General features: G+C 40.1%; 1 protein-coding gene across 1 annotated transcript in view; it reads left to right on the top strand.

The window, feature by feature from the left end:
* Positions 1–11,664: 11,664 nt before the first annotated feature.
* The window catches only part of Wdr49 (WD repeat domain 49), a 166,757-nt gene continuing 151,800 nt past the window's right edge, over positions 11,665–26,621 (top strand). Inside the window, exons 1-2 of the mRNA XM_060376946.1 lie at positions 11,665–11,770; positions 12,045–12,281. Coding sequence (XP_060232929.1) covers positions 12,093–12,281 — 189 coding nt within the window. The 5' untranslated portion in view covers positions 11,665–11,770; positions 12,045–12,092. The remainder of the gene's footprint in view (positions 11,771–12,044; positions 12,282–26,621) is intronic.

The raw sequence follows: 26,621 nt of genomic DNA, 5'->3' as shown, positions 1-26,621 counted from the left end.
ACAGTCTTTCAGAGGCCCTCTGTGATGTTTTCTCCCACTTCTGATGTCTATCCCATTTGCTTTTTGAGGATTAAGCATCTTTCCAAGGGTCTTCCTTCTTATTTAGCTTCTTTAGGAGTATAGATTTTAGTATGTTTATATAGGATATATATATTAGACATATATTATATATCTATTACATATAATTATATGTAATTATATATAATATTATATATATATATTATATGTCTAATATCCACTTATAAGTGAGTATATACCATGTGTTTCTTTCTGTTTCTAAGATACCTCACTCAGGATGATCTTCTCTAGTTCCCACCATTTGCTTGCAAATTTCATGATTTCCTTGTTTTTAATTGCTGAGTAGTATTTCATTGTGTAAATGTACCACAATTTCTGTATCCATTCCTCTGTTGAGGGACATCTGGGTTGTTTCCAGATTCTGGATATTATGAATAAAGCTGATACAAACATAGTTAAGCAAATGTCCTTGTTGTATACTTGAGCATATTTTGTATATATGCCTAGGAGTGGTATAGCTGGATCTTGAGGAAGCAGTGTTCTAATTGTCTGAGAAAGCACCAGATTGTTTGGTAAGACTCTAACCAAGCAAGTGAAAGACTGGTTTTACAAAAACTTCAAATTTTTAAAGAAAGAAATTGAAGAAGGTATCAGAAGATGGAAAGATCTCCCATGCTCATGGATCAGTAGGATTAACATAGTGAAAATGGCCATTCTGCCAAAAGCAATCTACAGATTCAGTGCAATTCCCATGAAAATACCAACACAATTCTTTACAGACCTTGAAACAACAATTCTCAATATCATTTGGAAAAACAAAAACCCAGAATTGTTAAAACAATACTGCACAACAACAGATCGATTGGAGGTATCTCAATCCCTGATCTCAAGCTGTACTACAGAGCAATAGTAATAAAAACTGCATGGTACTGGCAGAGAAACCAAATGGTGGGATCAATGGAATCAAATAGAAGACCCAGAACTAGACCCCCATACCTATGGATACTTGATTTTGACAAAGAAGCCAAAACCATACAATGGAAAAAAGACAGCATCTTCAACAAATGGTGCTGGTCTAATTGGATATCTACATGTAGAAAAATGCAAATAGATCCATATTTATCACCCTGCACAAAATAAAGTCCAAGTAGATCAAAGACCTCAACATAGAACCAGACACACTAAATCTGTTTAACTCCTTCTTTAGCCCTCAACACTCAAATTAGTATCTTTTATTCACACATTAAGAATAAGAGAAAAGTACTTGTCAATGGTGATTAAGCGGCTAAATAATTAAATGGCTAAATAGGGGGAGCAAAATGAAGAACAATTGCCTTTTTTCCCCACATTAAACCAAACAACAGCCCTTCTGGGCTCCCAACATATTCCAGGTCTGTTTACTTCCATTAGCCAGAATTGTGTCATGTGGCCATTTCTACCTCAAAGGAATATAAGAAAACAGTCTGTCTTTCCTTACTATGAACATGATGACCTGCACAAAACACGAGTTCTTACTAACAGGTTAGAGAGAAGAGAGAGACGTCAGGGTGTGAATTTGAACTGTCCATCCAGAGGAAAGGACTAACCTCCTGCTCAGCAGCTTTTCTTCCAGTTGCTGAAATACTTAGACATTTGCACTTTTATAAAATCCCTTTTACGACATCAACTCCAAGGAATCTGAAGGAGATTAAGTGTTCTGGACATAGGAGAATGAAAACTGATTAAAGGACTGAAGTGGATCAAGCACCTATACTCCGTGGTTGCCATACTCAAGGGGCCATGAATAACCAGTGTTAATAAAAGCGGATGAGAGTTGACCACAAAGTGAAGGACACCTGGACAGGGCAGATGGCATTCTGAGACTCCCAGGTATGAAAGCCAAAGTGAGAAAAAGCAACAGCTTCTCAGTGAGGCTGCCCACAGCCCCTAGGTATCCAATGATGCTACAACAGTGTGGGCCATATCCTGAAAGCTGAATCTTCCTTCTATCGTACAGCATTAAAAAATATTAAAGCCACAGAAGAAATTGGGTAAAAACAGCAAAATAGTATAATATACATGTGTGAATTTATTAATTTTTACATTTTTATTGGCTCTGTTGATAACATTCTAAGTTTCATGACCCTTATCCTAAACACATTACTTTAAATATGTGTGTGTGTGTGTGTGTGTGTGTGCATTTCCCATTCTTAGCCCAGTTGTCCCCATACCCTCTCAGCAGGCAGCCCAGATTCATAAGCCAAACTTCATATTTTCAACCTCAGATTTTCTTTTTTTTTTAATTTTATTTTTTTCTTATCAGTTACATTTTATTAACTCTGTATCGTAGCTGTGTCCCGATCCCTCATTCCCTCCCAGTCCCTCCCTCCCTCCCTCATCTCCACCATGCCCTTTTCCAAGACCACTGATAAGGGGGGACCTCCTCCCCATTCATCTGATCCTGTTTTATCAGGTATCTTCAGGAATGGCTGCAAAGCCCTCCTCTGTGGCCTAACAGGACTGCTCCTCCCTTGGGGAGTGGGGAGGCCAAAGAGCCAGTCATTGAGTTCCTGTTAGAAATAGTCCTTGTTCCCCTCACTTTGGGAAACCAATTGGTTACTGAGCTACCACAGGCTACATCTGAGTGGAGGTTCTAGGTTATATCCATACATGGTCCTTGTCAACCTCAAATTTTCTTCAACTTTTTGAATCATGTTTTCAGTGATAATGGGTGTTTTGTAGAATTCCATTTGTCTGCCTATCATTCATGATTAGATTCAGTTACATATTTTCTTTGATTATTATTGATTATTTGAATATTTCATACATTTAAACAATATATTTTGATCCTGTCAATTACTCACTTCCCCTCTAGCTCCTCCCAGGTCTTGCTCCCCACCAGAGCCTCTTAAAACCTTTGCTTTTGCGGGTTGATGCCCCAGGTCCCGCCTCTGAGAAAAAGGTATCGGACAGGTCTGATGCTCTTTGGGTGGATGACACCTAAATGAACATCGGTACAAAGTCCCAATTTATTTCTAATATCAGAGATCAGACCTCTACTCTTGCCTGATGCCTCTAAAATAAAAAGGGGGAACTGTAGAGAGCTGCGGAATGCTATGCCTTAAAGATGGAGCTGGTTTCCACCTTCCACCTTCCCGATGGTGAGTGCTCTCTGTCACGAACAATTCCACATTTGGCTAAGGCTGAGGATCTGGCTTGCTTCCATGTATGTGGACCTATCTGCATTGCCCACATGGCACGCCTGGGTTGGCTACCCAGAGGCTTTTTATGCTGTGGGCTGGCTTTCCCCAGGGTCTGAGGATTGTTCAAGGTTCCTGAATAAACTGCATTGAAAAAAAAAATAAAAATAAAACCTTTGCTTCCGTTTTTTCATGAACCATTGAATCTGATTAGAAAATCTTTTTAATTTTTTATTTTTATTAATTACAGTTTATTCACTTTGTATCCCCCCTGTAGCTCCCTCCTCCCCATTCCCAATCCTACCCTTCTTTCCCCTTCTCAACCCATGTCCCGCCCCAAGTCCACTGATAGGGGAGGTCATCCTCTCCTTCCTTCTGATCCTAGTCTATCAGGTGTCATCAAGAGTGGCTGCATTGTCTTCCTCTGTGGCCTGGTAAGGCTGCTCCCCCTGAAGGGGGAGGTGATCAAAGAGCAGGCCAATCAGTTCATGTCAGAGACTCTGGGCAGGTGAGGTAGCATCCACTGGAGTTTGAGCCAACAGACCATGAGAGGAGCTACTTCCAGGAAGAAAACTGACACTTCCCTACCTTGGAAGCCTTCAGCTTCCAAAGCTCCGCAGCTAAGGATAGGGCATATATGCTGGAACCTTGAGTGACTTGAACTAGTTTGGCTCTTATACATTTTATACTGTGAGCTCATGAGTGCAGTGGTCCTATCATGTCCCAGATTCACTATTTTGCAGCACTCCTCGCCAGCCCTGACCTTTACAGTTTTTCTTCTCAGGTATTTTCACAGGGTTGTTGAGGAAGTGACATAAGGAACCTCAGTGCGTATCACATTAGAATGCACATAATGTCTGTTTACCCGATCATTGGTGATGTTAACTTTCTTAACTCCTGTACTATATAGCAATTTGTTGCGTTGCTACTTTGAGATGGTACAAATATTTTATTTCCTGAGAAATCTTCATCCATTGATAAGAATCCTTTCCTGGACCAATGATTACTAAAGATGGTTGTAAAATAATGCTTTCTAACTCAACACTTTCCTCTAACAAAATGCCCACGGAAGCCAAAACAAGGGGGGCAGCTCTGAGAATCACTGCTTGCCTACAGAAGAGTATCTATTGTTCTGCAGGCATGCATGGTACAGTTAGGAAAAGGCCTTAGTGTCAATTTCCTCATTCTTCCCTTCCTTTTTTTTTTTTAATTCCTTATTATCAGTGCAGTTTCCCTTCAATGTAGTAGTCTGAGCTCTGGCTGTACACAAGAATCATTTAATGTGTTTTAAAAACTGCTTGTGTTTAAATTTTACCTGCAGAGGTAGATTTTATGTAATTGTTCTAGGGTGGGGTTAAACATTGGATTTTTCAAAATTGTGTGGATCATTTATAAATCTACCTCGGATTGAACTGCTAGGAAACCAGTGAAAAGCTCAGTCTTTCAATTCCTTAACATCATGTTAAATTCCAAACTTGAAAAGTTCTGGAGTCCCAGTGTTTCCTCAGTGACTACTCAGAGACAACACAGTGGTTTAATTCTGGGCCAGTTTAACCCTCCAGCCAGTCTTTTTTACTTTCTTACATACCCTTCTTCCCCATTTTAAAGAGCCGTCTAAATTTCACCATTTTTGACGCCAGGAATCTATTATGAAAACTGGTGTCTTTATATCATAGCACAGATCATTTCCTTTGCTTGTCCCTTCTTTCTTCTGTTTTTGATCTGCCTACTTCCTAATCATCATTTCAGTGCTGTTATAGACAAAAGTTCAATGCCTCTTCCTTTCCTAACCTTGCAGCTGTAGATTTGAATTCCCTGTGCCTTCTTCCTTGGACACAACCTCACTCTATTATATGTACAGCAAACCCAGCTCATCTCACCTGACGGACTGTACATCTCATGAAAACAAAAGTCAGCTTATCCTAATGAATGCCGAACAATGCATGGGGAAGTGAATAGCTAATGAATAAACAAATGCATGCAGATGGGATTTCTTTGAGAAATCCATTTGCTGAAAGCAAGTGCTAAAATTCCATTGTTCTTTCAGAAACAGGTAGTGCCTGGCTGAGTGTGGCTGATATAAACAGATGCTTGAGCAACAGATTCATGCTTGGTATGTGTTATGATATTACCTACCATCTTTAAAATGTCCTGGAGATGGTTAGTTATGCTGTCTTTATACTTCAAGTGTTCATGCAATGCCGTTACGTGGAACATAGCAACCCTTTTTATCCGGCAGAGCTCACTGAATTCTTGAGCCTCCTCCTCCCTAATTTATAACATAAGTACTTGTAGGAACCTTAGTGATCCTGTCATTTCATTTTTTAAAAATTATTATTTAAGCAAGAAGATTCTGAAGCCAGAAATTTAAGTGATTCCCTTAAGTCCCTGTCATTGGTTACTGTCAGATCTGTGCATCATTTCCCACTTTATTAAGAATTATCTTTCTTTCCTATATTTAATAACCTACTTTGTAAGGCTATAAGGCACAGCATCTCCACTGCTAAGTTTTCTCAGTAGATGGATGAGCATTCTGCAGAGCTAATAGCTCCTGCCATCTGTAGTGGAGACGCAAATGTCATTAGCACTCCTGTCTTCGGCTCTGAACATGTGTATATCCCTACCTAACTCCACAGTATATTTTTAAGGCATACCCCAAAGAATTTCATATTTCTTGAGATAGTGGTAAAAGTTTATCTTGAAAAGTAGAATACCAAAATGCATTGAGTAATTGATATGCATTTTCCATGGCAGCATTTGGCTGAGACAATGGCTGACTGAAAAAGCACCATCTGCTTCTCCGAAGATGACTTCCCTGAGTACTAGGAACAACTTGATTTCGGGTAGCTTTCCAATATTAATTTTACAATTCCTATCCCTGCTGTGAAGAATCAGAGTCCATTTCTCTGGACATTAATTAGAACCTCTGTGCTCAGGCACACCATGTTCTGGAGAAGCATTTGTTTTGGTGGCGTTCTCTCCTGGGAGGACAGCTTTCAATCTTCTAAAGTGCACTTTGCTTCTGAACTTTGATTTTTACAAGTTTTGAATTCCCCTTCATCGCCCCCCCTTCTTTTTTTTCTTTCTTTACACAGAATTCCTTGCCATAAACAAAGGTGAAATGGCAGCATTTTTCAGAGGAGAGTGAGCTGATGTGATTTTTTTTCTTTTCTTTTTTTGAAAAATAGTAAGTGGAGAAGAAAAAAAGAAAAGAAAACAAAGGGCATAAAAGCAAAAGCTGTAAAATTGATTTAGAGAATATATTGACTGGCAATCTGCTGCTTTTCTGTAACCTTTTCTAGATTAAAAACCCCATGCAGTAAAAGACCTTCTGTTTGGGTGTGTGGCATGCATGTTTGTGTGTGGTGCATATTGACGTTTCTCTACCCTGGCTCTACTATGTATCACTTTTATTTCATTATATCACTTACTCTACTCCATTTTGTAAGCTCATGTGGAGTTAAAACCCACCTTCAATGTAGAATGAAGTTTGTAATTCTCAATAGGAAAAAGAGTCAGACTTCAGTGATTTGTGTATCATAGCAGCTTAAGAGGGTCACACTTTAGCTGGCTAATGCAAAATATATCTTTTTTAAAAAAAATTAGACAGAGCAATAAATAAATAAATGTAAGCATCACATGTCAGGGAAGAGGTCTATGAAAGAGATACACTGTTATGGGCTTGGCCTGGCCTGGCCAGGGTGCTCATTAACTTCCAGCTGTGGTTGCCTGCATAGACCTTGAATAAGATTGAGCTATTAACAGTTACAGATGGAGAAAGGGCTCACAGGGCTACACATGGGAAAACTAATGACAATGCAGGGCTGCTGCAGGAGAGGAAATCATAGTCTTCAGGCTATTGTTATTGGTGAGTTAGTTACTCATGTTCTAGTGGATAGTGTCACACAAACGCTGTGTGAGAGATCCTAGGGAAATCCAATAGCTTACACTTCAAAAAAAGATATAAAACAATATGACATGAAAGTGCAAAGGGTTCTTGGCTGAAGGAAGCTAGGGGGATTGGCAGGATCGGAGAAAGATAAGAGAGATTAAAGGGATGAATGTGACAAGACTGTATTATATACACGTATAAAGTTGCCAAAGAATAAATTGGTCTTTAACAAAATATTCAGTGTCAAGCAGACCAGATCTTAGTAAAGACTGCTGCAATGGCCATTAGCTCTTCATAATGCTAGAAACGAAGACGATTTTGCAAAGTGATAACTCCTTTTACCCCTGCCCACAATTGCATTTCATGCTACTCTTGAAATACTGATATGACATTGCTCTATGGGATAGCTTTAGACATTACTCCTTCCTAGAAGCAATGAAAATGATTACAGAGTCTCAGTGTGGACATGGCATGCCCTGATGTAGATAAATTGGCTTCATTCTGGCCGGCAATTGCAATGATCCAGCCTCTTTACAAACTGCTCACTCACCTTCCCAAGGATACAGGAACTACACCTTTTCTTTGCTGTTACTGTGCACTTGTTCATACATTTCAGTCTTCATTATAGTTTTTCATTAGGCCTAAAAATGATTCTACACATTAAACAGTATTACCATTTTTATTTTGATTCAAACTGCCTGTGATTATAGGACTGAAAATAAAGAACCGAGACTTGGATGTGACCTGACTCTGACTTCTAAGCACCTTTCACTTTATTGCCTAGGATCTACTTTTGTGTTCCCAAACTTTTTGTACCTCATAGCTCCTAAATTGGATTGGAATTTACTGTGCCTTTTAGCAGGTTTTTCTTTCTGGGGATTTATAAGATGAAGTACACTGAAAGGTCTAGGGTTGGATTCCATGCAGCTCTGGTGCTTCTTTGATACATAACCCTTAACTTTGTATGACTCAGTTTCCTCACTGAAAGCTGGTGGCAGTTATCCTGCACATTGCCTAGGGTTTTTAAGGGAACCTAACAAAATGATTTATGTAATGTTCTTAGCATCACTGCACCGGTCCTAGTTTGGTATGCAATTTCAGGTTTTATGTACTGGGATGAGAGAAAGAGAACCATTAAGTATCTTTCAGGGATACCATCAAGGTTATCCTTCAACTAATTCTTTCTGGAAATGTCCTACAAATCCTACCAGAGGTGTGTTTTTAAGGTGCTTCTAAATTCTGTCAAGCTGATGGTCAAGACCAGCCATCAACAACATAGCATCTCAAGTGATGTCTCTCTTTTGATGAGATTATGTCTGTTTTTCTGACTCAGTGCTATCAGTGTGCAGGACCGCTTACTGATTAGTAACTCATAGGTATTGTTGCTTTCACTCATGCTGTTCTAAGAATGAGCCCACATCACTGTGCTATTGTGTGGCTGATGAGCAGCTTTCTGAAGGGTAATATAAGGTCATGGGCATTCCTGAGGTAAAGATGTGTTTTCAAGGTGTTATCCTAGTAGGAAAAAGAGACACAAAGAGGTATGTTATGATATAGGAAAAAACCACTATTGTGGTTAATGTATGAAAATGAAACAAAATTATGTGTTTGTAGACTAGACAGAACAATTAATTGTACCTTAAAGACACAGAACAGAGGAGTGAAGAAACCAATATTTATCCAAGGACTAAAACGATGTTGACGTTAACCCGGTGTTCTACCATAGGCTCTGGAGGAAGCTGCTTTTAAACTGTTTGGACAATGGGGTCGTGTTGGGAAGGCTTATGGGACAAGAAGACAGTAGGGAGTAACTCTCTTCTTTTCAGGCCCAGAGAAGCAGTAGCCTCGACTTGGGACAATTTCCAATGAAGAAGTGGAAAGCGAATTCTAGGTGAGGGGAAAAATGTTAGAAATGACTCCAGCCCAAAGGGAAGGGAGATATAAAGGGTAAGGGAAGCTCAATATTCACCTCACTGCAGAGTAATTACAGAAAGGAAAAAGCAAAGTGGTTTGTGTATCGAGTGAAGCATGGGAATAAGGCTACAGAGGGAGTGTCTATTCAGTGGTAGAAGTTTTTCAGTCCCAAGATTCCAAGGAAATCAGAGGCAAGTGGGTGTGTCATCTCATTAGCCCTTGGGTACCAGACGCTCTACTCTGCTGATGGAGATTGGCCTCACCCTGCAGAACTGACCCAGTATTGTTCAAGTCCTTTGCCTTAGCTAAATGGCAACAATGAGCACAGAGACTTCATCCTGATGTTCCTTACAGAATTGTAATTTTCACAGCAAATGGTGAAGGAGGTCAAGCTAAACAGTGAATAGCTTAGTCATGGATTTTAGAATACTATAGAAATGTAACCTGGAAATTATCCACATGGCCCTAAATCATAGTAGAGCCATTTAAGACTTTGCTATCAATAATGATTTCTGCTGTCATAATTTTTCAGAAAGACAACTATGTGAATTAATTAGTTTCTAGCAAAATTGGTTAGTTGCTCATTACACATTCCTGTCTTACTAATGAACACATTTAGAGATGCATCTTGTGGAAGCTAAGTAGGCCAGGCAGCTTAATGGTCTTAGAATAATTAGAGGCTTTTGCATTATCAGCCAGTGGGATACCTGCCTCTTCTGGTGTAGCTTCACAGATTTTTTTTTTCCTATTTCCTCATCTCTCCCTCATTAGTATCTGTTACTGAACAAAGATCGACTCTGCAGAATATCATTATGAACTATTTTACAAACACTCCTGGGACTGCACTAGCTGATATAAACCACTATTAACTAACCCGCTAAAATGGTAGGAAGACAAAATTTGATCCCATGTGACATAACATAGTGACATTCATGGCTGTAGTCTTAAAAATATTTTCCTAATTTATAAGGAAGCCTAATCCAGGAAAGCTAAATATTGAGCCAAGAGGATAATTGTATGGATAATGTGCCTACTTTACCAGCCCTAGGACTCAAGTTTTACCCTCAGAATGCGCTCACAAGCTGGCCAACATGGTGCAGATTTATAATCCCAGTACTGGATAGACAGAGACAGGAAACAGAAAGATACATCAGTTTTGCTGGTCAGCTCACCTAGCCTATTCGGGAAGGCCAACCCAGTGAGAGAGTGTCTTAATAATAATAATAATAATAATAATAATAATAATAAGCAGCAGTGGATGGCAGTTGATAAAGGAACTGGAATTTCCCTTTTTTTTACACATGCACATACACACATGTACACCCACACAAACAAAAACATGCACAAATACACAAAGAAAAGATACACTTGCCAATTCGCCCATCTGCCTTTCTGCCTCTGTGATACTCTGTCTACACTCTGTAGAGCCATCCTTTCCTCTGTGCCTATGACTCCAGAGTCTTTCTGAGACACTTACAACACTGTAAGTGGCCTGGAAGCCAAATGAGACAGGTAACTGCTCCACTAAACTATTAATCTAACAAAATCAGCCATCAATTTCAAAGAGTTCTTACGGATTTTGAACATAAAATAGATATGTGAGTGAATGGATGGACTTGTGAGTGAAATTATAATTTATTCTAAGTTGGCACAGGAATGCTTTCAGAAAGTGTTCTCTGTGCTCTGAGAAAGGCCCTCGGCATTACCATTCATGATGGAGCTTCTAGACCTTTAGAGCTGGATCAGACCTGAAGGAAGCTCTCCTGTCAGGTTTCCCTTCAAGAAGATGAAAATGCAATGCAAAATAACCATCTGAAACACAAAATTTAATGCCTGGGAGCCACTCTGCTGGGATTTTATCTTTCTAACTTCTCCTGTTGTCACATCACTCATAAAATAGGATAATGGTTTTGTGTGCTTTGTGACGTTATATGGAGTCTGGGCAAAGGAAGGAATGAAAAATTTCAAGTGTAGTTCCTGGAAATTGGAACATGACAACTACCCCCAAAACAAAATAAAAACACAAACAATACCAAAACACCAAACAAACAATAACAGAACAAAACAAAGACCATTATTCCGTCTCCCCCGCTTCTCCTTTTCAGTTAATTAGCTGAACTGGGGGTGGTACAGATAAATGTAGAAACACAGTAACACTATCATCGTTTATCACGTAATGATTTGTTTTGCTTTTCCTTACAGCTGTAATGAGTTGAAGGCTTTTCTGAGTTATCCTTACAACATGCACATATAACCTATGACAAAGGAAATATGAAGAATATATATTTAGTAAATACAAGTAAGATAAGTTGTGAGTGGAAAGTATAAAATTCTTGAATGTCAGGCTCTATTTTTTTATTTTTATTTTTGGCTAATCATATAGCCTTGTTTCATAGGAAATATACTTGTCAAAGTTGTTTTTAAATAATAGAGGACATCACTTAATAAAAAGGTGAGTAGAGTGAAAAATTTTTCCAAAAAAAAAAAAAAAGGTAACTTTAAAATTACATTAAAGAGTCAAACCTTCTGTTCAGTCATTCAGGCACAGGGAAGTAAAGGGAAAGTCAGTTGGCTTGATGTTGGTTACCAGGAAACACACAAAAGCACCAGACCAGAGAAAACAAACAACTCTGTGTTACTGGGAAGGTGGCCTTTGGGTGCAGGAACCTCACTATGTGGAGAAGCTTTGGAGCTGTGCACCTTCATCCCCAAACATCCCCAGAAGAGAAAACACAGCTGAAAAGCACGAGTGAAAGCAGTCCTCAAGGTTAGTCAAAGAGGTTAGAAAAAAGTTGCTTTCTAATTCATTTAAATGTGGACGAGAAGGGGTTTCCTTGTCAGTTGCTATGAAGTGGCAAAGCCCGAGTGAATTCAGGTTAAACAGAATATAAAGAGCTGACTTGGAGGCCTTGAAAACTAACTATGGTTTCAAGGAAGGGAAGGTGTTGAAGGCTTTCATTTCCTACCTTTGTTCAACATCTTAAGTGTATGTTTGAAACTTTCATTTTAAATTCTATTCTATATTGGACTCCTTCTCAAAGGCACCTGTTGAAGCAGCAACAAGAGAAACAAACACAGGGAGCTGAAGGATGCTGAAGAGGGGAGAAGTTATTAGGAGCTGCTCCAATGCTGCCCTTGAATTAAACATGGGGCCACAGACAAAGCCAACATGCCTTGAGAAAATGGAAGGTGCTACTGCTAGCGAAGACTGTGGTGTAGGCCCCCTTGAAAACCAGCTCAGTGTGGAAGACTTTGTGAAGATACAACGGGTCTTTGAGGTAAGTGCTAAGCTTACTGACCAGAGGATTTGGGCTCTTCACAGAAGACGGTAATGTGAAACACACTCTCTTGTTTAGTAATACCTTAATATCCTGCCTGAGAAATAGGTGAGTTAAAGTGCCAGTCACATAAGTATGAAGACCTGAGTATGATCCCTAGCACCCATGTGAAAAGCCAGGTGTGCAGCTGCTCACTTACAATCCTAGTGCTGAGGAAGTGGAGATACGGAGCTCTCTGGGGCTCCCTGGCCAGCCTACCAGCATAGTCAGTGAGCCAATCAGTCCTAATGAGCACCCCTGTCTCAAAAAGAATGATACTCAAGACTGATCTATGGCTTCCACATACTTGTATGCATACATGTTTACCTACATGCACTCACGAATGTGTGCTTGCACACGCTAAGGTACACACGCGCGCGTGCACACGCACACACGCGCACACACACACACACACACATACTTCAATACATTTAATAATCAAAGAAGGGACTCGAAAATAGGCAGACTCACGCTTAACACTGAGTGTGTAGTAGCATTACCCTTCAGTTTTTTGGGACAAATACTATCAATTCATTTGAAGTTGTTACATAACACTATCATCAGTATCAAAAGTAAATTTATTTTGGCACATTTTCTTAGAAATGAATACATTTTTCCAAAAAGTAAAACTTACACCTCTGAATGAGAAAAGCCAGACAACTAAATGAACCTCCTGGTAAATAGCTGACACTGCACTTGATACGGAAGTAGAACTAGGAAAATGCAAATGCACGAGTTCAGTTTGTGAAAATTCACTTCTGCCTCCTTCTGAGGGATGCAGCCTTTCAAAGTCGGTATGGGCACTGTGGAGGCCTACAACCCCATAACGAGGGACCTGCTTCTGAGGCCTCTTGTTCTTTCCTGGAGTGATGGCAATCAAAGCAAAATTTGAGGGTTTTGTTTTAATTCCACATTGAAAATAAACCACATGATGACCAATGTCCAAAGCTGGATACTTAGTCTCTTCTTACCTTATCCAATTAGTTTATAATTCTTCAACTACATATAAAGAGTAACATACTTCAAAATGAGATTTAACTTTCCAAATGCAGTTAGGAAGAGGGGCATTCAGTGTTGGGGAGTTGAGGCAGACATAAACCTCCATCCTTTCACTTCATTATACTTGCTAAGATGTGATCACAGGGCTCCCTCAGCTCTTCCAGGGCATTCTTGGAGTGTCTTATTAATTGGAAGCAGACAAAAAATGTTTTGGAGTTCAGTCTTAAGATTAATAAAACATGAAATCCAGCAATTGTACCGAACTGTAACTGGCACATATTTTAACCTTTGGCTATCTCAAAGTAAAAATAGATGTGGCAGCATGGAGAGATGGCTCTGCAGTTAAGAGCGTTTGTAAAGCTCTACCAGAGGACCTGAGTTCAGGTCCATGTAGTGCATCTCACATCCTACCTGTAACTCTAGCTCCAGATGGAGTGATACTTATGGCCTCTGTGGACATGCACACACACACACACACAGACACACATACAGAGAGAGAGACAGAGACAAAGGCAGAGCAAATTAAAAATAATATTAACTAAAGAAAAAACATTTGCTGTTGAAAACTACTTGACACTGCTTTGTACAACAATTCAGATTCTGCCTTCATAAATATCAATCATTTCTATGTAGCAAACTCTATCATATTTAATAACACGGGGCATACTGCATTTCATTCTTTTAATTTTTCTGTATTTGCTATTTGTCTAACCCCGTTTGTCTGAAAGATTACAGTCTCACAAGCCCACCATCACAAATGAATTTGGCATGTTTTGATAGTTGCTGAGAACAGTTTGACAGCTTGAGGACAATCAAAATATATAACAGCGGATTATGACAGCTTTGGCTCCAGAATGAACAGAAATGTGGCAGTTTTGTTCTGATGCTGAAAACAGAGGATTTGAATGCTGGAGTCTGCAGGGGAGTTAAGGTGTTATAAAGTAGGTGGGTTAGTGAAACTGCTAACAAATGTCAGGGCTGGGTGCCCTTTGAAACACAGATCAGCCTTGAGTGAACCACATCCAGACTGCAACATCCAAAGGAAATTTGAGTGCTGCGTGTAATATTATTTTTTTTTCAATAAACTAACCACTTATTTTGAAATTACAAGATGAGCAAACCAAAAAGCACATAGACTATAAAGGAGAAGAGAGTGAAATTCCAAGCTTCCACAAACATCTGGAGTCTGCGGTAGTTTTCCTTTTAAAATGGAGTGCCGCAGGGGTGCTTTCAGGAAGCGACAGGCAGTGCTTTCATCCTTCGTACACACAGCAGACAGGATGGAACCACCCGATGGCAGGTGCACAGATGGCCGGGGCTCAGTGTCAGGAGCAGATAAGGGGAAATGCAAAGAGGGTGACCCAGTGAGGTGGCTTTGCTGCTCCCAGCCATACCTTCAGCCCAGCAGCACTCTCAAGGCTTGCCTGAAAAAAAAAAAAAAATCCTGGAGACCTGAGTTTGACCCCTGAATCTTATGAAAAGTGGACAGAGAAAACCAATTCCACAAAGTTTTCCTCTGACCTTCATATGTGTCCTGTGGTATATGCTGACCATATGCAAGCACATAAACAAACAGACAAATAAATAAATACGCAAAATGTCAAAAATGAAACAAAAAGGAAAAGTATGTTTTGTATTTTGATCTGCAGTGAGGTTCTGGAGAGACTGGTAAGCATGAGGATACAAGTCTGATTCCAGTATGTCTGTAAAAGCTGGACAGCTAAAGACAACTGGAATTCTAGCGTAGGGAAGCTGGAGACAAGGCTCCCTGGCCAGTTAGTCCAGCTGAATGTGATAGCTTCATGTTCAGTGTGAGACTTTGTATTAACAGCTAAAGTGAAGCCAGGCACGATAGTGCATGCCTGTAATTCCAGCACAGAGACCGATCTCTGTGAGTTTGGGGCCAACCTGGTGTTCAAACTGAGTCCAGGACAGCCAAGGCGACATAGAGAAACCTTGTCTCAAGAATCCAACCAACCAACCAACCAACCAACCAACCAACCAACCGACCGACCAACAAACAAACAAAAACCCAAAGCAAACCAAAACAACAACAGCAAAGTAAGGTGAAAGCAGTTGAGGAAGACACTGGATATTGATTTCTGGTCCCCAAATACAAGTGCACATAGATATACACACACACACACACACACACACACACACACACACACACGCACGCACACACGCACGCATGCACGCACGCGCACACACACACAGATTGATTTAGGAACAAAGCAAGTCATTATGCCCATTATACAATGGTAGACATAATGGTAGTTAGTTATACTTATCACTGTGTTTGAGAGGCGCAAGTCAGACATGCTGGACAGCTTTGCCACTTACGGTGTTGCTATGTAACCAGTATCTTTGTGCCTCAATGTTTTCTTTCTTTCTTTCTTTCTTTCTTTCTTTCTTTCTTTCTTTCTTTCTTTCTTTCTTTCTTTCTTTCTTTCTTTCTCTCTCTTTCTCTCTCTCTCTCTCTCTCTCTCTCTCTCTTTCTTCTTTTTTTTTCAAGACAGGGTTGTTCTGTGTAGCCTTGGCTGTCCTGGGACTCGCTTGGTAGACCAAACTGGCCTCAAACTCACAGAGATCCACCTGCTGCTTCCTCCCAGAATGCTGGAATTACAGGCATGAACCATCACACCTGGCCCTTTATTTCTTTTTAATTGATTGATTGATTAACTTTACCTCCACCCAGTTTTCCTCTTCCCCTCCCTACTGTCCTGCCAATCCTTCCCCTTCTCTTGCCTCTTTCCCATTCACTCTCCTCTCTTTATCTCCGGAAAAGAGGAGGCCTCTCATAGGTATCATCAACCAGCCTCTGCACCTCAAATTGCAGTAAGACTAGGAGACTATTGTGGCTAGACAAGGCAGCCCAGTTAGGGGCTCCAAAGACAGGCAACACGGTCAGGATGGGCCCTGCTCCCAATGTTAGAAGTCCCACATGAAGACAAAGCTGCACAGCTCTTACATATGTGCAGAGGACCTAGGTTGTTCCCATGCATGCTCACTGGTTGGTGGTTCAGTCTCTTTGGTCCCTATGGGTCCATGTTAGTTGATTCTGTAGTCTTTGACCCCTCTGGCTCCTACAATCTTTCTTCCCCCTCTTCTACATGATTCCCCAATTCTACCTAATGTTTGGCTGTGGGTCTCAGTATCTGTTTCCATCAGTTGCTTAAAGAAGCTTCTCTGATGACAGTTAAGGTAGGCTCCTGTCTGCAAGTATCACAAAATATCAGTGTCAGGGATGACTCCCTCTCATGGTCTGGTTCTCAAGCTGGACTAATCATTGGGTAGCCATTCTCTCAGTTTCTGCTCCATCTGTACCACTGCACATTTTGTAGGCAGGACAAATTGTAAGTTGAAGGCTTCGTGGCTGGGTTTGTGTCCCAGTCAGTCCATTGCAAGTCTTTCCTGGTTACAGGAGATGTCTGGTTCAGGCTCCAAATACCCCATTGCTAGGAGTATTAGCTAGGGTTATCCTCATAGGTCCTGGGAGTTTACACTGCCCTAGGTTTCCAGCTCATCCCAGAGATGTCCCCCTCCAGTTCCAGTTGTCTCCTTCTCTCTTCCCTCCACCCAATCTCTCCTGTTCCTATCTCCCCTAACCCCATCCAGTCTCCTCCCCATGTCTACCCACAATGTGTATTCCACTTCCCCATCTCAGTAAGATTTATGGATTCCCCTTCTCCCACCCTGAGGCCTCCATGTTACTTATCTTCTTTCGGTCTGTGGATTGTAGCGTGGTTATCCTTCAATTTACAGCTAATATCCACTTATAGGTGAGCCTTTATTTTAGCATAGAGAAATTGTAACTTCTTTATTGTTACCAGGTGGGGTGTAAGTACTTAGAGCAGTGCTTGTCCTCGCAGAAAAGTTCTCAATGAACATTAAGTGTTATAATTTATTTGACTAGCAGAGGTTGAACCACATAACATCTTACATTACCTTGATTCTAACTCATGTTTTCTAAAAGAAGTTAAGCCTCCAAATGACACTTGCCATTATTGTCCTGTATTCTTTTCATTTATGATAGGAAATGAGAGTTTCACAGGCAAATCTTCCCAGAGAGTACAAAGGCATCATTTTCTCTTATTTCCCATTCTATTTGCAGACAAAGAGTTTTAATTGATGTCTTTATCCATTTAGGAACAAAGAAGTTGAAAGGGTAGAAGGACTAAAAGGGAACATAGAGTTTCATTTTCTTTCAAGTGATGGTGTCAAATGGCTACATATCAGCTGGAAGGGAGTTGAGCTAGGATTATTCATAGAACTGTAAAGTGCCTTGCTCCAAGGTTTCTGCAGAGTTTGCAATGCTTTGAGAAAAGGCACGGTCCCTGGATGTTTTACTTTACTTTTTCTTTAGAATTTCAAAAGCCAGTAATTGCAAGAGAAAGACTGGCTGTGGCTGCCGGTGCTGTAGGAATGTTAAAAGATGGAGATTGAGGTCCAAGGGAAATGAGATTTCTTTGAAAAGCCCAATAGGGGCCCCATGTATGTTGAGATTCTTTTGAAACATGGCTGCAATGTGTCCAAGCATTTCTTTTCCTCACACTATCTATTGTGTACCTCTGTTTCTGCTTATGGTTGCTCCATTATCTGTTTGATTTGGATAATAAAAAAAAAAATGGACTTTCTGGACTGAGTTCTGAATTCCTTCTATCAGCTGCCGTGTTTGCTTCAGTCCCTGGCTCATGCATTCTGCTGCAGGCTTGGCTTGCTAGACCTATTGTAGTCTATAATTTGCCCAAGGCCTACTGATTTTTTAGTTTTAATTCCCTTTTTGCATATGTGTATGTATGTATGTATGTATGTGCATGTTCATGTGCATGAAGATGCACAAAGGTGGTGGGTATGCATGTATGTATATGGGTACATGTAGAGGCTGATGGACAACCTTGCGGCTATATCTTAATCACTCTCAATTTTTAAATTTAAAAGATTGATTCTTTGTGAATTTCATATCATGCATCCCAATTCCACACATCTCCCCATCCTTCCATATCCACTCTCCATTTTTGCAACCCAACGAAAACAAAACAACAAAACAAAGCAAAGCCAAAAAAGCATCTTGCAGTGGAAGCTGTGGTGTGTCACAGTGTGTCCCACACTATAGTTTTTACCCTTATAGCTTCATTCACAAATGTTCCTTGCAATGAGTCATTGGTCTGGTTGAAGACCTTTGGCTTCTGCCACACTTTCAATACTGGATCCTAGGACTTTTTTGGGTTAATCTGTTCTTGTCCTGTGTCATAGGGTTTCTGCAGTTTTGTATCTTCACTCAATTCTGCACTTCACAGATGGGGTAGATGTTGGGATGGGCTAGTTTGTGTCTTGCCACTCTTCCATTGCCCAGATACTATGCCAACTTGCCTGTGAGCCTCAAGAATCCACCAGCTCAAGCCAACTTTCTTCTGAGGTGTTACTGTACTGAACTAGGTTCAAAGAGGATAAAGCCTTAACACACACACACACACAACAACAACAACAACAACAAAAAATCCAAGTGCATTAAGTTGAGGTTGTTCAGGCTCTGTGCTCTTCTAAGATGGAGTCTGCATAATGAGCAAATAAACAATTCCTAGGGTGAAATCACTGCAGAGAAAGGCTTGAAGGATAAAAAGATAAGAATGACCCATTACACTTTTATTATTAGCTTTTCTTTTCTAAAGGCACCTCAGTGGAAACTTGTGAGAAAGTAAATAAGCAAAGCTTAATCTGTAACTCTATTATGTAGCACAAAGTTCATTCAGTAGCCATAATCAATTGCCACCTGCTGAACAAAAGAAGCAGGTTAGAGCCTCCCACCCTCAGCTCCCTGAAGTGGAATCAAATACTTACTTTGGATGAAAGCAGAAAATCAGTACAGCTCTGCAGGTCCCCCTCCTCAGCACCATCCGAATAGAACCAACGCACCTACAACTGGCACAATTGAAATTGGCAGAGGAGATTCTTTGGTGGTTTTGTCTGACTTGTTAAAATTTATGGGCAGTGTTAGGAAATAGTGTCACCACCAGAAAGTCAGGGAAATGAAGGCATGCACTGGCCTGAATGAAAAGAGTGTCTTCCCAAATGCTGCTGCCTTTGTGCACAACTTGGTGAGGATCTCTAACATGGCCACAGCCTTCCCAGTTTCTCTCTGTATTTTTGTTACAGAGACTGAGGCGCATGAGGGGAGACGGTAAAGTGTGCTTTTGGTGAACAAATGTTATAACCTTGTATTCTGGTCAGGCTGCCACAGCGAAGGTAGCCATGGGGAAGCGTGTTGGGAGGCAGCCATGCCACCTGCTTTCACTTGCTGCACAACTCAGCACTAAAGGGACTGAGGGGACAGCCACACCGACAAACTTTATTGTAATTAAACAACAAAAATTTTAAAAATCGATTAAAAGGAATGGTAACCTACAAAATTTTGTTGTTACATTTGTCATATGTTTGCAAAGATAGCACACCCTTAGTAACATAAGACACTACCAGATCAGAAATACCTAGAAATTGGAAGCCTAAAAATTATCCCTGGTGAATTCCCAAAGCTCTACCTCATGCTTGCTCAGGAATAAATCATAAAGTCCTTTTTCCCCCTCGCACTCATTGTATCAGAAAGGACTTAGACTATAACTCTGTTAACAAAACAGCTACAAAACCTTTGACCTACAATTTGTTCTGCCTACAAAATTTGCTAGGGCAGCGGTGGCATAGAACTTGTGGGAGTAGGCAAGCCATGTCTGGCTTGACCTACCGAACCTCCTGGTTTGGCCCACTCCAGGAGAAAGAGCCCACAATTGGCTTGGGTAACCAACATTGAGAGACTAGATCACCCAGAGATCTAAGGTAAAACCAAATAGTACTGGTCTAAAAAAACAAATCAATCAAACAATTCCTAATGGTATTCTGCTCTACTCATGGAGCAGTGCCTTATCCAGTGATTATCAGAGTGGCTTCCTCCGGCAGCAGATGGGACAGATGTAAAGAGCGACAGCCAGACATTATACAGAAAGAGTACCCTTAGTGATGTGACTCCAATAATCTATTCTACTTCCCCTCTCCCAGGGACATCATATATTATCCCCGAGACCTCTCCTGTTTCCTTTGGATCTATGGATTGTAGCTTGGTTACCATGTGCTTAACAGCTAATATACACTTATAAGTGAATATATATCATATTTATCTTTTGGAAGTTTGGGTTAACTTACTCAGAATGATTATTTTCTAGTTCCATCTATTCATTCATCTGCCAATTTCATGGTCTCATCTCTTTTAACAGCTGAGTAATATTCCATTGTATAAGTGCACTACATTTTCTTTATCATTCGTCTGCTGAGGGACATCTAGATTGTTTCCATTTCTGGTTAGTATGAATAAAGCTCCAATGAACATGGATGAGCAAATATCCTTATGGTAGGCCGGAGCATCCTTTGGTATATTCTCAAGAGTGGTATAGCTGGAGCTTGAGGTAGATCGAATCCCAACTTTCTGTGAAAAGGCCATATTGATTTTCATAGTCATTGTACAAGTTTGTACTTCCGCCAGTAATGGTGGAATGTTCTTTTCCTCCACATCCTCATTAGCATGGGCTGTCACTTATGTTATTGATTTTAGCCATTTTGATAGGTGTAAGATGGAATCTCAATGTAGTTTTGATTTGCATTTTCCCGATGGCTAAAGATGTTAAACATTTAAGTTTTTTTCACTTAAACATTTAAACACTTTGTTTGTTTCCTTTATTATAATTGAAAAATTAAAATTAAAATCAGTTCTGTACCCTATTTTTAAGTTGGATTATTTGGATTTTTTTGATACCTAATTTTTGAAGTTCTTTATATATTTTGGATATTAGTTCTCTATTGGATTTGGAGTTTATAAAATCTTTTCCCATTCTGGAGGTTGCTGCTTTGTCTGCTCAACAGTGTTCTTTGCCTTACAGAAGTATAGGAGCTAGTTTTTCAAATGCTACTTTATTTGGGGTTCCTTAAAGCTTATACCTCCCTACCAGACCTCTAGTCCCAGGTAGGAAAAAAAGAGGTTGAAAAGGAAAGGGGACGTAGCCTTCTTTATTTCTTCCAGTTGGGTAGGGTCATGTAGGATTTTCTGGGGGCAATACCAATCTCTGTCTACAGACTATCCGGAAGTCCAGGTAACCAGCAAGCCACCAAGTGCAGCAAGCAGTCCTCTGCAGCCTCCAAGCTGCTGCACCTTATTCCTTTGGGCTATCATATTTAAACCTCTGAAAGGCCTCAGAATTTAATTAATGCCAGTTGGCAGAGACCATGCCTCTACACTAAACAATAATCAGCTGTGAACAAACCAAAATTCCCACCTTTGGGATTATAACAAAAACATATCGATGTAAGATAACTGAGTTTTTAAGGAAACAAAAACTTCCATTACAGAGAAGCTTTTTTGTTTCATGAGGTTCCACTTATTAATTGTTGACTTTAGTGCTAAGCAGTTAGTGTTCTGTTCAGGAAGTTGTCTCCTGTGGCAATCCATTCAATGTTATTCTCCACTTTCTTTTCTGTCATGTTCAAGGTGTCTAGATTTATGTTGAGGTCATTCATCCACTTGGACTTGAGTTTTGTGCAGGGTGATACATATGGATCTATTTGCATCTTTCTACATGCCGGTCTGACCAGCACCACTTGTTGACAATGCTGTCTTTTTTTTTTTTTTTTTCCAGCATGTATTTATGGCTTTTTAAAAATATACATAAAAAAACAAGTTTCTGTAGGTGTGTGAATTTATGTCTGGGTCTTCAGTTTGATTCCAGTGACAAATGTGTCTGTTTTTATGCCTGTATCATATGGTTTTAATCACTATAGCCCCCCACCCCCGCACTACAAGTGAAGTAGTGAAGAATGAGACCTCCAGCTGCTCTTTTACTGTACAGAATTGTTTTAGAAATCCTGGGATTTTTGTTTTTCCATATGAAGTTGAGAATTGTCCTTTCAAGATCTGTAAAGAACTGTGATGCGATTTTGATGGGACTTTGCTGAAACTGTAGATTGCTTTTGTAGGATAGCTATCTTTACTATGTTAATCCTACCAATCCATGAGCATGGAGATCTTTCCGTCTTGGGATATCTTCTTCTTTTTTTTTTCCGTAAAAGACTTAAAGGTTTTTTTTTTTTTTTAATCACATAAGTATTTCACTTGTCTGGGAAAAATTACCCCAAGGCATTTTATATTATTTGAGGCTACTGTCTAAGGTGTTATTTTCCTGATTTCTTTCTTAGACCATTTCTCATTTATATATGGAATGGCTTCTGATTTTTTTTTTTTTTTTTGAGGCAATCTTGTATCCAGCCACTTTGGTGAAAGTGTTTATCAGCTATAGCAGTTCCCTGGTGGATTTTTAGGGTCATTTATGTTTATTGTCATGTCATCTGAAAATAATGATATGTTGGCTTTTTTCTTTCCAATTTGTATCTCCTTGATCTTCTTATCTGTCTTATTGCTCTAGCTAAAACTTCAAATAGTATACTGAACAGATATGGAGAAAGTGGGCAACTTTATCTTATTCACAATTTACTGGAATTACTTTGAGTTCCTCTCCCCTTAGTTTGGTATTGGTTATATGCTCTTAATGTAAATAACTTTTATTATGTTCAGGTATGTCAGTTCTTTCCATAATCTCTCATTAAGTGGTATAGGATTTTGTTAAAGGCCTCTTCTGTATTTAATGAGATGATGATGTGTTTTTTTTCTTTCGGTTTGTTATTAAGTAGATTGTATTTCATTATTTTCACATATGGAACCATCCCTGTATCTCTAAGATGAAGCATCCTTGATCCATGAATGACTTTTTTGATGTGTTCTTAGAAAGTATTTGACATCTATGTTCATAAAGGAAATGGGTCTGTAATTCTCTTTCTTTGTTAAATCTTTATGTGGTTTGGGTATGAGGGTAACTGTGGCTTCAGAAAATAAATTTGGCAGTGCTCCTTCTGTTTCTTTTTTGTGGAATAATTTTTTGACTATTGGCCTTAACTCTTCTTTGAAAGCGTGGTAGTATTCTGCACTCAAACCATCTGGCCCTGGGCTTGTTGTTGTTTTTGGGAGAACTGTTTTTGTTTTGTTTTGTTTTGTTTCCCTTTCTTTCTTTTTTATATTTATTTTCTGATCTATTTAATACTGACCACAGTTTCTCTCAGAAAGGGCTTTAATGACTGCTTCTCTTCCACTAGGTGCTATATGCTTATTTCAGTTGCTTATGTAATCTTGATTTAACTTTTTTAACTGGTAGCTATTAAAAAATTATCTATTTCTTTTAATTTTCCAATTTGGAGTATTGGTTTTTAAACTATGTCCTTATGATTCTCTGGGTTTCCTCAGTCTTTATTGTTATGTCCTGCTTTTTGTTTCTGGTATTGTTAATTTGGATATTTTTTTCTATGCCTATTAGTTAGTTTGGATAAGGGTTTGTCTATTTTGTTGATTTTCTCAAAGAATCAACTCTTTGTTTCATTGGTTCTTTGTATTATTTTCCTTGTTTCTATTTTATCGCTTTCATCCCTAGCTTTGATTATTTCTTGAAGTCTCCTATTTTCAGTAGTGACTTGTTCTTTTAGTTCTAGAGTGTTCAAGTGTGCTATAAGCTTGCTAGTATGAGATCTTTCATGTTCTTTTTTCCTTTTTCTTTTTTTTTTAAATGTAGGCACATAGTGCTATGAACTTTCTTCTTAACACTGCTTTCATTGTGTCCCATAAGTTTGGGTGTGCTGCACCCAAATTCATTTTCACTGAATTCTAGAAAAATCTTTAATATCTTTCCTTATTTCTATCTTTAAATTTCTTTCCTTTTTAAATTAATTTATTTTTATTAAATTTATATTTTTTATATTAATTTCAGTTTATTTACTTCATATACCAGCTGTAGCCCACTCCCTCATTCTGTCCCAATCCTACCCTTCCTCCCTCATCTCCTCCCTGCCCCTCTCTAAGTCCACTGATAGGGGAGGACCTCCTCCCCTTCCATCTGACCTTAGCTTATCAGGTCTCTTCAGGACTGGCTCCAATGTCCTCCTCTGTGGCCTAGCAAGGCTGCTCCTCTGTCAGGAGTGGGGAGGTCAAAGAGCCAGCCAGATCAAAGAGTTCATGTCAGAGACAGACCTTGTTCCCCTTACTAGGGAAACCCCACTTGGATGCTGAGTTGCCATAGGCTCCATCTGAGGAGGGGTTCTAGGTTATATCCATGTATGGTCCTGGTTGGAGAATCAGTCTCAGAAAAAAAACCTGTGCCCAGATATATTTGGTCCTTGTTTTTCATTGAGTAGAGAATTATTCATTTTCCACGATTTTGTAAGTTTTCTCTTGTTTTTATTGTTGGCTTCTAGCTTTAATCCCTGGTGATCTGATAGGATGCAGGAAGGTATTTCTTATGTAACTTCTTGTACATGTTTAGACTTGCTATGAGTCTGAGTATGTGGTCAGTTTTGGAGAAAGTTTCATGAGGTACAGAGAAGATATATTGTTTTGTGTTTGGGTTGGATGTTTTGAAGACATCTGTTAGGTCCACTGGGTTTATAATGTCTGTTGTCCCTAATAGTTCTCAATTTTCTTTTTTGTGTGGATGATGTGTCCATTTCTGAAAGTGGGGTACTGAGTAAAGTCTCACACTATGAGTGTGTAAAGGTCAATACGGGATTTAAGCTGTAGTTACGCTTCTTTTACACGTGTGTTTGCCCTTGCGTTTGGTACATAGGTGTTAAGAATTGAAGAAAAAAAATCTGTGGGTGGATTTTTCCTTTGATTTGTATGTAGTGTCCTTCGCCATTTCTTTTTATTAGTTTTTTTTTTTTAAGTCTATTTTGTTAGAGATTAAAGTGGCAACAGCAGCTTAGGTCCATTTGCTTGGTCTATCTTTTTCCAACCCTTTACCTTGAAGAACTGTCTACCTTTGAGAGAATGTCTCTAGGCAGCGTACCTGGTTTTCTGGCATGTGTATCCTGTGGTTTAGCATGGGATGCCTACTCAAGTTGGGAGCTGGGGGAAAGCAAGGGGCGGGGGGGGGGGGATCTAGGAAGGGAAGATCTGTGAGATACACAGTGAAGGAGAGCAAAGGGGAAGAAAGACCACAGTTGGTGTTCAGCTACAGCAATTGGGGCTAGACTGGGGCATTTGATTTGGAGGGGAGGAGGGATAGTTAAGAAGGGAGGAGGGGGTAGTTAAGGTCTTCAGCTTACCTGTTTCCCCATTGTGAGCCTACTTGTTCCTCTGGGAGGAGCAGCCCTTGGGTTAACAAGAAGTGCAAGCTGGGGTTGGGGTCTGGCGCAAAGCCACAAGTTGGGAGAGGAAGGGGAAAAATCAGTGGGATGTGTAGGAGATGGGAGGTAGGGCAGAGAAGGTTGCCATGGGTGTTCTGCTGCATTTGGGAATGAGATTGGGGTTTTGTATTTTGGGAAACAAAGACAGAAAAGAGAGTTTATGGGCAGCCTACCTGGTTTTCTGGCAGACATGGCCTGTAGCTTAGCTGGGGAGATCTGCTGAAGTTGGGGGCTGTTTTCTTGTTCTGCTTTGCCGGTGTATTCTGAAAGAATGCCTGCTGGTCTTGGAGGCTGGAATAATTGGATGGGTTGGAGGAAGTCATGTTTGAAGATCTTTGTTCTTGGTGACAGGGGTGGGGATGGGGATGGGAGGAAAGGTTGGAGAGGAAAGGGGAACAGCAGCAGGTTTTCTGTTACAGAGCTGGGGAGAAACTTGGGGTACTGAATCTGGAGGAGCAGAGAGAGAAGTGTGGATCTGCCATCAGCCTTCTTGTTGCCCTGGCAGAGTGGCCGTTGGGTTCGCAGGGGGTGCCTGCTAGGATTGGGGGTTGGAAAAAAGTAACAGGTGGGAGGAGAGAGATTAGAAGGGGAAGATCTGTGAGATGTACAGAAGATGGGAACAGGGGGCCAGGGAGGTATGCCACGTGCTTTGCTGCAGAGCTTGGGGTAAGACTGGGGGATTGAACCTGGAGGAATAGAGAGCCCGTTTTGTAATTCTTACCACAGATACTTTTATTAGGAAAAACACTATTACCTGTATAAAGATGACTCAAAGTCAAGGAATTACTGGGAGAGGTCAGGATGAAGGAATCTCCACAAGGATGGCTAGACCATGGTGAAGATTAGATTAAAGATCTGGAGCAGAGGGCACAGTGCTTAAGAATAGACTGCAGGGACATCATTAACGGGACTGAAAGTGAAACACTGGCATAGCTAACAGAAATCAAGAAGCAGGAGAATGTTGTAAAAGAAACCAGAAAAGGGTGTAAAGCTACAGATGGTGGCATGTATAAGCAATGGCAGTGTTCCTGTGGTAAG

Source organism: Meriones unguiculatus, chromosome 2 (assembly GCF_030254825.1).
Source record: "Meriones unguiculatus strain TT.TT164.6M chromosome 2, Bangor_MerUng_6.1, whole genome shotgun sequence".
Lineage (NCBI taxonomy): Eukaryota > Metazoa > Chordata > Mammalia > Rodentia > Muridae > Meriones > Meriones unguiculatus.
This window is presented reverse-complemented; position numbering and strand designations above follow the sequence as displayed.